The 14,789-nt window shown below is 29.8% G+C and overlaps 1 protein-coding gene and 1 non-coding gene across 2 annotated transcripts; one reads left to right on the forward strand and one right to left on the reverse strand.

The window, feature by feature from the left end:
- Window positions 1-1,643: 1,643 nt before the first annotated feature.
- On the reverse strand, window positions 1,644-2,143 carry LOC123303207. Its single transcript, XM_044886263.1, has 2 exons — window positions 1,921-2,143; window positions 1,644-1,828 (listed from the first exon to the last, which is right to left on the reverse strand). The coding sequence occupies exons 1-2, from the start codon at window positions 2,081-2,083 to the stop codon at window positions 1,644-1,646; spliced, it is 348 nt and encodes a 115-aa protein (XP_044742198.1). The 5' UTR covers window positions 2,084-2,143.
- Window positions 2,144-5,812: 3,669 nt separating this feature from the next.
- Window positions 5,813-5,884, forward strand: Trnaw-cca. Its single transcript has one exon. It is a non-coding gene; the product is annotated as a tRNA-Trp (tRNA).
- Window positions 5,885-14,789: the final 8,905 nt, after the last annotated feature.

The raw sequence follows: 14,789 nt of genomic DNA on the forward strand, positions 1-14,789 counted from the left end.
CAAGAGTCAAAAATTCCATTGCTGTAATAAATTCAATACGTCACCGCGATTAAGATATTATTTTTCTTGTATTACCGAATTTTCTTTATTAATTTTCTAAGTGACAGAAAAAAAAATTGTACAAATGGATCTAGTTCTTAGTGGAACCTACATAGATGAGAAAACTTCATTTTAATGAGTAAAATTTTCTATGATTGATCAATAGTATAAATAAGACTAGTTTTCGCGGCTTAACCCACATCTCTTGTTCATTAATCACTTTAAAACCTTGGTTACGTTGTTTTTGTAAAAATATCATTTTATTTTTAACCCCAAAACCAAAAAAGAAGGATGTTATAAGTTTGACTGCTATGGCTGTCTGTGTGTCTATCTGTGGCATCGTAGCGACTAAACCGATGAATCGATTTTGATTTTTTTGTTTCGTTTAAAAGGTAATTTAATGGGGAGTGTTCTTAGGTATGTTTCAAGTGCAAGTTTAGAGTTCCGTACCCGGGAAAACGAAAAAATAGGCGATGATTCTCAAAATCGGTTCAGTTTCATTCTTAGATATGTTTCAAGTGTGATTTTAGGGTTCCGCACCCGAAAAACTCATCGGGGACTATTTAAATTTTATGAATTTCACTTGTGATTGATTCATTTTGATTTATATCTCGTATTAGCAATCATAGATGGAGAACCTTGGCTTAAGTTCCATTAATGACAATAACTTCCGGTTCTTTGAACTGTCTTTTACCAAATTTCTTGGTGTTCAGTTGCAACTACTTAAAATATTATAATAACCGTAAAGTAACAATGCCGTATGTTATGTTACCACATTTGATTGGCCACAATTCCAAACCGCACACACATATGCAGCGAAAGAATATATATTTATAAACATAAAAACATCTTGTAACAATAATTTATGTCCTAATTATGAACGGAATGTATCAATAAAAAATTATTAGTGTGGAATAATTATTGTTTATTTGTATAATAAAAAAAAATATATATATATATATATATGAAATATATAAATAGAACTCATCATATTTATATGAAAGACGACGTATAACGCTCTATAAACAAACTTTATCCAACTCAAATATCTGAGTTTTTAATTAGAAGAAGGAAGAAGGCTTGTTTGGTTGGCGCATAACAAACAACACCAAGTCAAGTACTTCAGACTGACTTCATATATACAAAATATGTACAATTGTCATCGTTTAATACGTGTAGAATATGTCGGTGGCGATGAAATTCGTGAATTCAACGAGAGGCTAGTCATTTTTACCAACTTTTTATTAAAGACTGTCGGATTGAATACGTGGAGTCAACTGCATATGAAGTAATTTAATCACGTGGAGGTACAAGTGAAATTTTCAAAATTTAAAAATCCCCCGACTAATTTTCGGGTACGGAACCCTAAGCTCGATTTGAAAGCTATCTAAAAACACTTTCCATTAAATAATTTTTTTCTAAACTGAGCCGATTTTGACGATCATCGCCAATTTTTTAGTTTTTCCTGGTACGGAAGCCTAAACTCTCCATTAAATTGCGTTTTAAACAAAACAAAAAAAATCAAAATTACACGATAAAGTAAGAAAATTATATACACTTAAAAAACTTTATTAAATTGATACAGGATAAAATCGTTTGCGGATTTATTGAGAAGATTCTGATACACAACTTCCAGTTGCTGGATGACGACAATAACCGGCCTTACATTTACAACCAATTATTGGTGTTTCTTGACACACAGAACGAAGTTTTCCATCATTACCACATAATTGGCATCTTGTTAATCCATTTTTATCCGAATATTCTTCGTTAGTTCGGACTCCACATTCTAAAACAATGCATATTAGAATCAAAGCTTTAACAAGCAAAAAAAGTCGACCTAGCTTACATATCCTCGATACAAGGTTATTCAAAACTTACCTTTTATCAGACATTCCTTTAAGGCTGATGTGTGCCTTTTAGAGTTAGAATAATAAGCTGTGCACTGCTTGGGATATTCAAACTTTCTTCTGGATGGCTTAGATAAACATGTGCAATACATACTCATAATAACAAAAAATAGTAAAACAATTCGCTGTGACATGCTTTAAAAATATTCAAAATTAAACTCAATTAGAATGCAATTACTTTAAATTCAATTCTATTAAATATATTCTGAATAATTTACATCAAAAATTTTCGGAAAATATGTTTTTTTCTTAATTTGATTAGTTGAACTAATTAGTAATATTTTAATCAATTAAACGAAAAACAATTGTTTCTCAATTAAATAATATACAGTAGAATCTCGATAAGTTAAAGTCCAAGGGAAACAGAAAATATTTTAAGTTATAGAGGTTTTAAGTTGTCAAGGGTCTATGTTAGGTAAAGGTTAATATAGAGGTATGTACATGTTTCTATGTACCCTAGTTAATATAGAGGTATGTACATGTTTCTATGTAGTTACTGAGGGCCTATACAGAGATTATTTATTAAAGTTACATAGGTTGCGTATTTTAAGTTATAGAGGTTTTGGGCTCTGATGGGAAGGGAACATAGTATTTTTTGAAGTAACAGAGGTTTTTATGTTACCGAGGTTTAAGTTATCGAGATTCTACTGTACAACAATAAAAACTACGGGTGGCCTAATTAAAATGGCAACTGATATATAAATTTTATAAAATCACGATAGATGTACAAAGAATTTTATGACCTAACGCCGGCCCTGCACACATGACGATTGTGTCTACTTTCTAGATTGTCCTTAGACACCCTCTATTCTTGATACAACCAAACCCATTATAAAAATTTGTTTTAGTTTTAAATAAGGCGGTTCTAATTATAAATTCTTTTCATTGAAAATAAATTCAATTATCAAAATAATAAAAAAAAAAACAAAAAAAACTTATTGTATTTAAATGCAAAAATATTCAATTGACAAAAATACGAGTAGGTTTGTTTTTATTGCACCGCTCCACCAGCCAGACAAATAAATCTTTGTGTTGATGCTAAACACAAGAGTAATTTTTGTTTTATTTAAATTACATTTTTTGTACAAATATGTTTTTCTTTGAATGAATTTTTCACGTTTGTTTTTTTTATTTCTATACACTGCATTGTATTTCAATGTGTGCCAAATATGTTTTAAGGGTGGTTTTCCGTACTCAAAACGTTTATACTGTAACGTCTACCCCCGTTGTTTCGATACAGTAAAACATTACTAAAAGAATTCTTTTAAAGCTTTGCTATACTTTAATTTTCGATACAAAATCAATTTACAATCTTTATTTTCAAAGATTTACTACCAATATATTTAATAATAATTCAATAAATACTATTAGCACTGTACTGTAATATCCACCGTTCATATTGACTGGCCGTAGAGAACTCTTCATATAGACTGTTCATATTAAACTCTCCTTATCAACTGACTTGTTAATTACAGTACCCATTACTATACTTTTGCATCGAAAGTGATTCCATTGAAATCATGTCCTATTTTTGTTATTCGCACAACCATCTTAGATGTTAGATTAAATTGTATTCTTCTAGAAACTACTCCAAGAGTAAAATTAAGCCTGATAATTATTTGATCAAAATAAAAATCTTTTTACATAAACTTTTTTTTCAGGTTGTTATTCATTAATATGTCAGTAGTCTTTTTCGAGCAAATTGTACGCTAGGAATTCAAAGTTATTGAACAGGAATATTACAGAACATCCAAAAGTAAGAAAATCAACCCAAGCAAAAATACTATTTATTTTTCGGAGAATTAAAATCGTTCCCAAAATGTGATTTTCCGTCAAAGCCTCTATAAGCAATAATGTTAACTCTTACAAAACTTTGGTTGAGACACGCTGAACGTTTAGATGTACCGGTAGCATCACTATTATTGTAGAAGCTATCACAAGGGGAACGATGAAAAAAGGCGATTGCTTTTTCTGTCTGTAGCCAAACTATTGCATTTTGGAGAGTTCATTGGATTGGCAATTCTGTTTCCTGTCGTTTATAGCATAGTTTAAGAAGATTTCGGCTAAGCTATCCTTTTTCTGTGTTCCACAACAGGCCCCGTCATCTAAGTGTAACCCTCAATGGCAGCTATTACATAGTCGATGATAATCAACATATTAAGTCATGGTTGCTTCTATATTACCCAGGCAACGGATATATCTAAGGAACCAACTTCCTATTACTTTGACAGAAATAGTTTTAAGAAATATACCGAGGCAATCCAGAAAACTTTTTAAAGATTTGCGATTTCTAGAAAGTTAAGTCTGATGAAAGACATCTTTCAACCTGTTTGAATGACAAGACATAAATGAATATGTTTTTTCTAAGAATGTTTACATTGCATAACATCTAAGAATGTTTATAAAATGTGTCCCATATCTTACCAACAACGTAAACGTGTGATGTTTTTATTTTAAATTATTCAAGTATTTTATTTTGTGTATACAAAACAATGTTGAAATTTTGAAAAAAATTTTCTATAAAATTCATTTATCAATTTTTATAAATACTGTAGACAAATACTTTAACATTAGTTTGCACGATAAAAATAGAAACAAAATAAATTCTGATTTAGTATTAGCTAAAAATGGATAAAAATTGAATTCGCAGAACTTCATCAGTAATTTATTGAATTCAAATTAACAAGGAGGTTGATTGATTAACTTGTGGTTTGTAGCATGGACGGAAATGTGAAAATTGGCTTTTTTTGAAAATGTTTTCTGCGATTTACTTTCAACAATTTCAGACGAATGTAAATATTTCTCTTATTAAAGGCCTGTTGCAACCTAATACTCTACTAACCTTCATGAAATTGACTGCTCCCATCTACATCATAATTAATACGATGGAAGTATTTAGACCGATTTGTCTGATTAACGAAGGCAAAATTCCGTTCTCATTTTTTCTAAACAAGATGGCGCCAATGATAAGGAGGCTGACCATTGTGTGAGTAAGGAAGTCTAATGAATTTAAGAAATCAATGTTTTATCACTCTTGCTTAGACTTTCACACACAGGAGCAAGTAAAGAATGTCTCAGGTCTCAGGTGTCGCCTTCGCCACGGGTGCCATGAGACAATGAAATCTGAGACCTTCTTTTCTTTTGCTCCCTAGATGTGAAATATACTATATTAACAACATTTAACATCAAGTAAGCGATAGTAACTTATTCCATAATTGCTGCAAAATTTATAAATGTTGCGTGCGATACAAATGCAAAAAACGACCATTAAGTTTGAAATGAAAAAGAAATTGGAGCTATCAATAAAAAAATCTGATTTATAAATTAATCCAAATGGATTGGGGGAAAGTAAAATATTACCTAGCGAAATCTGAAAATCGAAAATTGTCGATATCGCTACTCATAAAAAAATTAAAATTAAGATGTTTATAAGAAGGTATTACGTCAGTGCTCAATCCAAAAATTCAAGACTCTAAGTCTTACTGTCTTTGATCAATGTGAGGAATAAAAAATTTTCGATACTTGTACTACATTTAACGATAGTTTTAAAGTCTAAGTAGAAGCATACTAAAAATGATTTTTGAATTTTTCGAAACATATGCAAAACTACATATAGACGTTGTACTGTAAATAATCATAATAGAAATTTTCGTGAAAAAATCAGCATGGAATATTTTCCGGCGCGGAAGGGAGGAGAAATTGTATATACATTAATTCTACCATCTACACTTAGTGATATTTTAGAGTACATACTTCTACAAAGATAAAACAATTCCTTCCACAATATGAATCAAATTATAAAATTGATTTATACTGACAATGCATGTATACTAAGTATAAAATTATTGATATGAATGAACAACGACTCCGTGGCGCAACGGTAGCGCGTCTGACTCCAGATCAGAAGGTTGCGTGTTCAAATCACGTCGGGGTCATATGTAGTTTTTTTTTTTTATAAATTACATTATTAATTTTATTATACGATTCAAGCAAGTATTATTAAATGTTATTTTTGTAAACAATATTTTTAATTAGTAATTTTATAACATTTCATAACTGATGCCAATTAATTAACTATTTTAAATATAAAATTGATGAAATATATAAACAAAAATAGATTTTACATTTGGTTTTTCTGTACATATAATGTTTTTGTATGTTTGGAACGTTGCCAAATGTTTATATTTTTTAGTAATAAAAGTTTATAGAAAATAAAAATCATAATTGTGGTTGGATTTTTTTGGTTCATGATTAGACTGTTTTCTTTTATGCTGTGTCAAGTTACACGATGAGGTTAGTCTTTTAGTCCCCGAACCGAATTGACTGAGTTAATTGTTGAAACACCATGTATAAACAGGAATCGTTTGTTTTTTCACGTCATGTAAGCAAAGAGAGGTAGCCAGTCATACATACACGGCAGACACATATGATTGATATTCCCATATAATACATACTATACAATATTCGAATCTAATTTGGGCCCTGATGTGATGTTTTCGAAAAATTGTTTCAAACAAAAGTTGTTTATTTTTTTTAAAGAAACATTTCTTACATTTAAACTTTTGTTCTATCACTAACGGTTTACAAAATGGGTCATACGGACCCAAGACCCAATTGAGGTATGTTGCTCATTTACGACCCTAATTGACCTCACTTACGACTTGAGTGCGCTATAAAAATTCCAACTTGATATTTTTCTTAGTTTTTAAGCTATCGTGATGACAGACGGAAAACCGGGAATGAACTAATTAGGTGATTTTATGAACACCTAAACCAAAATTTGGTTCAAAGCATCAATATTTTTAAGCGTTACAAACTTGTAACTAAACTTAGTATACCTTGATATATTTCATATACATGGTATAAAGATAAAACAAACATTCACGAAAATTTTCGTCCACCAAGACCTACGCAGTTAAACGATGATTATTTATCATTTTTAGTAATTAAATAATTACTTTGATTTTAACTAAGATTTTTTATTTCTGTTAAAAAAAATTTTAAGTGCACTGTTAAATTGAAGTGTACTTACTATCCGATCAACCTTAAACTCTGTTACATAATTCGTCTATGATTCGCGTGTAAGAAAAAAATTAAATCACCACGCTAGCATGTGGTTTAGCCACAGTGGTTCCTTGTAAAGAATTCATCATTTTTTTTAAAGTTTGTTTGAAATGATGATGATTCATTTTCAAGTAATTTAGGATGTCAGAATTGTAATTTTTATGTTTAATGAACATGACATGTAAAAGTTTTTTGATTGATAATAATTTACAATACCTCTTATGTCTTAGAAGTCTTATGGTGTGGTAATTAATTCTCTTTTGTTATTGTGTTCAAGACATAATTAAGATTTACTTTTATTACAAACACGTTTTAATTGTTTATTTTTTGAATATATTATATTTATTATTTTATTTATTATTGTGAAATCAAAGAGGAGAACTCAACGACCATACTATGCATGGATATTATTTTGTGTGATTAACGACATCAGGCTAAATTTAAATTAATTTTGGGTGGTATCTTAAGAGTTATTAATGAATGTTTTATGGAAATACCTGACTAATGCCATTTTTTGGAGTTTTCCAATTTCCGACCGATTTTCATACGAAAACAAACAATTGACTTGTCGAGATAATGTCTAGACAGTGTTGATTACGCAATCGTTTTTTTGTTTTTTTACGGGATGTAAGTAAAAACGGATTGTCGCTCTTCCACTCAAAGTAATAAGAGTATCTTTCTTCTCACTTTCGCAGTGTACATAGTAATAAACAAACATATACATACATACAAACATGTATAGGTACTGGATACAATACAATACGTACTATATTTGTTCTAACCTAATTTGCACCCTCACAAACAGGGATGATTACGAAAAACTGTTGTTTTCTTGCAAGGTTACTTAAAAAATATTTCTTGCAAGGCTACTTAAACTAAGCCAATATCTTGTATAAATAACTATGCTTGATTAAAAAAAAAATGTGTGATTACTTATGTTAGAAGTTTTATCGTGCGAGCTAAAAAACTTTTATTAGAACTTCTAAGGTGACATGTATTGGATTATAACTCTGATAATAGTTTCGTTAAATACTCATAGATGTCGTTGTATCAAACGCCAGACTAAACGGAGATTTATAGACCAACTTCATGGTGCTAATGAATGCTATGCGCAGTCCTCCTATGATTATTGCTACCTTTGCTCTTTTCCTTATTATATTTCCGTTCAAATGAGATAATTAAAAATCGATTTCGTCCCATTTTCTTTCTTCATTCCATCATAGTCTCCGTTAGTTTTGCGTGACATATATTTTGTTTTTCTTAAATTATTTTTATCATCGAATTTCAGTAGTCGTTACACGAATAAAAAATAAATGTATCATCATCAGTCATTCTTAATTCAATATTTTTCGTTGAATTAAGGTCAAGCTAATTGAGAGTGAAAATGGTTTTATAGCGTGTTTAATATTAGTTCTATGTTAGGTATAATGTTATGATATATGATATCAAATATGTTTTCTTATTAACAAGATTATAATCAATAATATTACATTATACTTGTAGTAAGTCAAAGTCATATAATGAATTGTAGATCAGGAGGTCACTGTTACAAAATATATTTTGACAAAAGTGAATTGTTATTGTACCTTATTTGAAAAGTCCGTCATCATACCTAAACCACCCTCTCCAAATTTGTAATTAGGAAGTTCCTACCTTGCTAAAGTATTGGTTTTATTATAAAAGCCAATTTCTTAAAATAGATGATGAGAAAAAACTTTAATTATTTCTAGAAGGTATCGAATTATAATTTAGCTTAACATAACAAAATCAGCCTGTACATAAGAAAATCAGCCAGAATAGGGGATAATTCTGATGTCGAATTCTCCATATTGCCCATAAAATGTAAAATTGGATTTTATACAATGACAAAATTTGAAAGTGAACAATACAAAGTTTTATATGTTATCTCTATGGCGATACCCACGTATGACGTCACTAGTGGATATCTTCTTCTTTGTTTAGCTAGGAATTTTAAACGTTCATATCCATAATAGTAAAGATTTTTTAAAATCAACTTTTCTATTCGTGAAGTGAGAATTCTTCATCTGAAGTGATTGGTGAAAAATTAAGTCCGATCCCCTATTGTTAGAGAACCATTCGTATATTTTTTCGATGATAATGCTATAACGTATAAAATTGCATTTTTATAGAATTTAAATTGTATTCTGAACAATTAATCGGTGGACGAATAAATTTTATGACTCTTTGTGCATGTGTGTTTGACTTTCAACAACGCTGAAACGTTTTACTCCCATAGATTCGAAAAATAAAACATCAGACGGTGAATTATTCGAAAACCTTTAGCACTAAACTGTTGTACCCAAAGTTCACAATGACTGTCCGTAAGAAACTGAACTGCCATTTCCACAGCATCCATAACTACACAATATCATTTAGTTTTCCATAGCCATCTTAGATATCAGACTGAATTGTATTATTGTAAAAACGACATTCACAGTCACACACGATATCAAACTCGTTACAATATTATAGGCATCGTCAACACTTCTACAGTTACTTTTCTCAAACTATTGCCGCTTTGGTTGTCTATATTACGTTTTTGGTTGCATTGAGCTCCTGGTCTATAATATATGTGTGCATGTATCCGTTTTATTGCAATTACCAAGAAAAATGTATCCATCCATAAGGGTAAAAATATTGTAGGTGTTTTGAATGAAAGATATATTATTATGAGACATGTCTGACTTACATATATATAAACGCTGTCGTTAAGTTGCAGTCGTAAGTTCTAAACGACTGGGACGACGTGCACTCGTTAGCACAGTACGAACATACAATGTATTCCAAAATTTAAATCACTGGATAAAATAAAATATGCAGAAGACACTAGTAGAAAAAAATACAGATATTTCTTCGGAGAATTTTCGAGATCTTACGATTCTGATTTTATGCGGCTTTTGCCGGTTCTAGAATTATGATAAACTTCAAAGCTAATTTCTATTTGCACACAAAATTTTTTGAGATAAATTAGTTAAGATTGTTAAACAATTGAAATATCAAAATTTAAAAATGTCCTTCAAAATAATCTATAAGCACCTGATAAAGATTTCTGTGAAACAAAAGAATTGCATCATGATTAAGCCAGACCATTAAATCAGTCCGTTTGGGAAGCAACTGTCAATCAACTAATGTCATCAACTAACAAAGCTAACCTAGACAAAAATGAGTTCCTGGAAGGATTGAAAGTTCGTCAATTTTTAACCATTTTTGTATTTTATATTGGTTGTTGACTTTTATGCTAATTACGTTGTGCCCATATATGTAAACGTACTAACATATCGTTTAAGTAAAACGAAACATGTATACTTCAACCTCAATGTCCAGAAAGTTAGCCTCGTCATAATTCAAAAACCCACAAAGTCAAGTTAATTTCTAGGTTCTCACAATTAAGGCGCAAAGTAGACCACAAGCTTTTGCGCTTTAACAAGTTTTCTGCTGCTCGGATTTTCTGTAATCATATAATGTTTGGTCTGTCTCAATTATTAAACATTTTCGACATATCGAAACAAAATTTTGGCATATCAAAAAATTTGCTGCAAATTCATAAAAATTGGCACTTTTTAAATATAAAATTTTTATTTGGTAGAAATTCTAAGTACAATGAACCACAATTTAAAATGATCTCATATGGTTACACTCATTATAAACGTGTCAGTAAGCTTTATTTACAAAAACATAATATTTTTATCATGCACAAAATGTGTAGAATAATACAATAAAATATAACCAATGATTAATAATAATATTTAAAATTATTATTTCTTTATGTATAAATAAACTTTATTTATAATAGTTATGTTAGACAGGCTGTAGTTATTCTAACTGTATACAGAAAATATTTGGTAATTCGATACAAGGATTGAAAGATCGTAATCGTAAGACCATTAGTACGGTTGAAGCTGCTCATGTATAAGCTATTAACTCGCTCATGTATCAGGTATTAGCTATTAGAACAAAGTAATTTATTTGCCCCAAAAAGCATACTGTGCTTTTTTGACACACGATTTATTGGTAAAATATCTTGCAAATAAACCCTAGCATTACTATCCTTCAATCCTTGTATTGAATTAAGTTAAAATGCAATTATAAAATGCATATTATTTATGCAAATTGCATATTTTTATTTCTTATAAATCAATTGAAGTCACAAATTTTCCTAACGCTCTAACGAAACGAATGCCGAAAATCGCCTTCAACTCCGACTTATTGTTCAAATTTTTTGAACTTCATTGTTTCTGCGACTAGAAAGTGTATTCGCTCCATGCGTGAGTTTCGTTTCCATGGTAACGATACACTACTTTAATTATAGAATTGTATGGATGTATATATAATTGTATGGATTGCATTTAAGACTTACATTGAAAATTAAAATTGTTGTCTCACAAATTTAAATAAATAATTATGATAATTTACATTTGAAGAATAATATTTGTGCAATTTGATTTCTTATTTTCACAATTTTTAATGCATTAAGTTTAATTAATTCGTGTTTTTCAATAATTTTAATTTGACATTTCTATAACATTAACATGTAAAGAACTGCAAATTAGTCATAACAGCCCCCTTTAACGCTAAAATTTTTCACTGGAAGCGCTGGTATCGATTTTATTGTCCCTACCATGACTACGCACACAACGAATATACAGTTCTAAAAAATACATGCAGTATGAATATTCAAATATGGTTGTATGACTGACTTGACTATGTTTAGAGTGTGAACACCATACACCAATATAAACGCACGCGACTAGCATACTCTATTATAATGTTAGGCTAAAAAACCTGCAAATAACAAGGCACCAACGTACAAATAAAATACAGTACTTGCGATTTATGTAATTATGTCATTGACGTATTATAATAAACCCGTAAGTTCATAACGAGGCGCCTATTCGATAATTCGTTCTACTGTCTAAGTTTAGTACCAAGTTTGTAACGCTTAAAAATATTGAGGCTACGAACAAAATTTTGGTATAAGTGGTTATTAAATCACCCAATTAGTTCATTTTCGGTTGCCCGTCCGTGATCACGATAACTCAAAAACGAAGAGAGATGTCAAGCTGAAATTTTTATAGCAACGTTAAAAGTGTGTTCGTAAATGATCAACATAGGACAATTGGGTCTTGGGTCCGTACGAAAAATCTTCTTTGTTATTATAATAATAAAAAATGTTTCTTATAAAAAACTTTTGTTTAAAACATTTTTTCGTAAACATCACTGTTTATCCGTGGAGATGCAAATTAGAAAAAAAGTTTGTTGTCCATTTTCTTAAAAACTATGTAAGATAGGGAGCTAAAAATTTGCAGGTAGCTTCAACTAGTGGTCTTCTAAAATTCTAGCTACTTGACGGCCGTCTCGTTTCTATACAGTGTATTTCAACAATTAAATAAGTCAATTTTTTGTTTTCATTTGTTTAAAACTTTTTAGTCACTATCCCGCAAGGCATGAAATTTTGTAAAGGTAAAGAAATTTTCAAGCAATTAATCCTTTAGGAAAAAGAAAAGTTTAAAAAGAATCGTCACAGAACTCTCTCTACGCAAAGGTTTTGAAGAGTTAACAACCTGGCCTAATTTTTGCCCGGGCATTCATATTGTCGGAAGCTCAATTTACTCACAAGATTATTTCATTTTTTGATTATAGGATTCACTTGTTTTGTTGAATTTTCTTATTACTTAATAGACAGGTTGTCAAAACAGATTACAATCAAACAAAATTCGACTATAACTGTTACAGACATGGAAACGAGAACAAACCAAACGTATAAATATAAACTAAACATGAAATAGAAACAAACAAAATTGAAAAATCAAATATTTATATAAAAATAATAAAAATTTTTATTTGTCCAAATAAAATATCTTGAATGGTTTTGATAGTTTGCTTTATTATTGAAAAATAATAGATGGTAGCAGTGGTACTCTATATCTAGATGACCAACCGACCGACCGCCTATAGTGAGACACATCACTTCCGTTTACCGGAAATAGAGTTCTTCTACACTAAATATGGTATTAAACATTATAATATGTATAAGTGAGTTTATATACTAACAAAATGATAAAATAAAATAAACAGGATAAAATTTCATCATATGTTTATGATTTTGTGGTTTGCTCGATGTAGAATGTGCTATGACTTTGTATATTTTAAACCATAGACTTAAAAAACTATAAAATTTACTACGCGAAAAATTTCTAGATAGTTCATTTTCAACGTAGAAAATATATGAGATTTACCTTTCAAATTTTAAGAGTGGATTCTGTTCGAACTTAGGAAAATGACATGGAAGTTAAGAATAAATTCTTCGATATATTCTATAGTTTTTGCAAATATTGATGCCTAAAGATTTAAAACCATATTCTATTCAACATTAATAGAATATGGTTTTCTAAATATTTCAACAAATATTAATATTTACTTTCATACTTTAACCAGTAAAAATAATGATTTTCCTAAAAAGTTAAAAATACATTTTCTTTATTTCATACGAATATGAATATGATACTTGAGTCACTATGATCCTAACGTCCCAAGATTCAGTTTATCTTCAACCGTTGGCAAATTGAAACTGACATAAACCTTTCAAATATAATGCAAATTTTTCTTGAAAAATTTTTTAAATTTATTTTCTAAAGCTTATATATTTAAACGAGCAATTCTTGTATATATATATATATATATATCAACGATCTTGGAAATGGCTCCAACGATTTTCATGAAAATGAGTATGTAGGGGTTTTTTGGGGCGATAAGTCGATCTAACAAGGTTTCATTTTAAAAAAACGTCGTTTTATTCGTTTTTTCATGAAAAACTGAAACATACATCGCAAAATATGACTCTTCCTGACTTCTATTGGTGTATATCGTAGTTAATGATATAATACAAGTAACGAGGAAAAAGCTATTATGAAAAAAGGGAATAAAGTTGTATTTTCAACGTGTTTTCTCTACCTTGCGTATTAAATATGCATATAAATATGATCAAGTACACGTAATAGTTTTTGTGTGCATTAAATTTTCAGTTATTTGTCACAAAAAGATATTGTTTACTTTTGATTTATATATTACGTAAGGCAGTACGATCACTGAATCTGGAAATGATAAACAAAATAGTTAGAAATGTATCCTTTTCAAAAGCGACACAACCGGCTGTCAATAATGCTATGTCGAGCACCGTTTCGTGTCCAATAAATGTTTTGTATCTAACTCAATCGTCGTTATTGAGTTAGATACAAAACATTCGGAATAATAATAATAATAGTATTAATAGGATTTAACCTCCGTTTTTAAGATATCGATCTATTACAGAGGCCATCCACAACATTATTTTTAATCTTTATTTATTTTACTTTAAACTACATCCAATATACAATTAAATTTTTTGTGATGTGGGTGGATTCGGTCACTTCGTTCTTATACAAGCGACGACAGTGTGATCAATTTTACCGCCCTATTAATTATAAATGCTCACACTGTCGCTGCCTGGATTCGAATCCGTAACATCCCAGATTAATACATACGGAATACATAGTTAGAACACATGTATTTTAATTTTTTTTTTAATAGGGTTCCGCACTAAAATAATAAAACCGATGACATGTGATCAAAAAAAAAGATGGGGGATGTAAATGAGGGCAAAGGAAGTGAAGGCTATAACGGTAGTCTCTGTTTTAAAGTTGAAAAAGCTCAGCGAAGTGGATGGGTAACTGCTAGTGTATTATATAATTTTAAAAGTGGTTATGATAAAAGTTATTT

The sequence above is a fragment of the Chrysoperla carnea genome, chromosome 1, assembly GCF_905475395.1.
Source record: "Chrysoperla carnea chromosome 1, inChrCarn1.1, whole genome shotgun sequence".
NCBI classification, from domain to species: Eukaryota; Metazoa; Arthropoda; class Insecta; order Neuroptera; family Chrysopidae; genus Chrysoperla; species Chrysoperla carnea.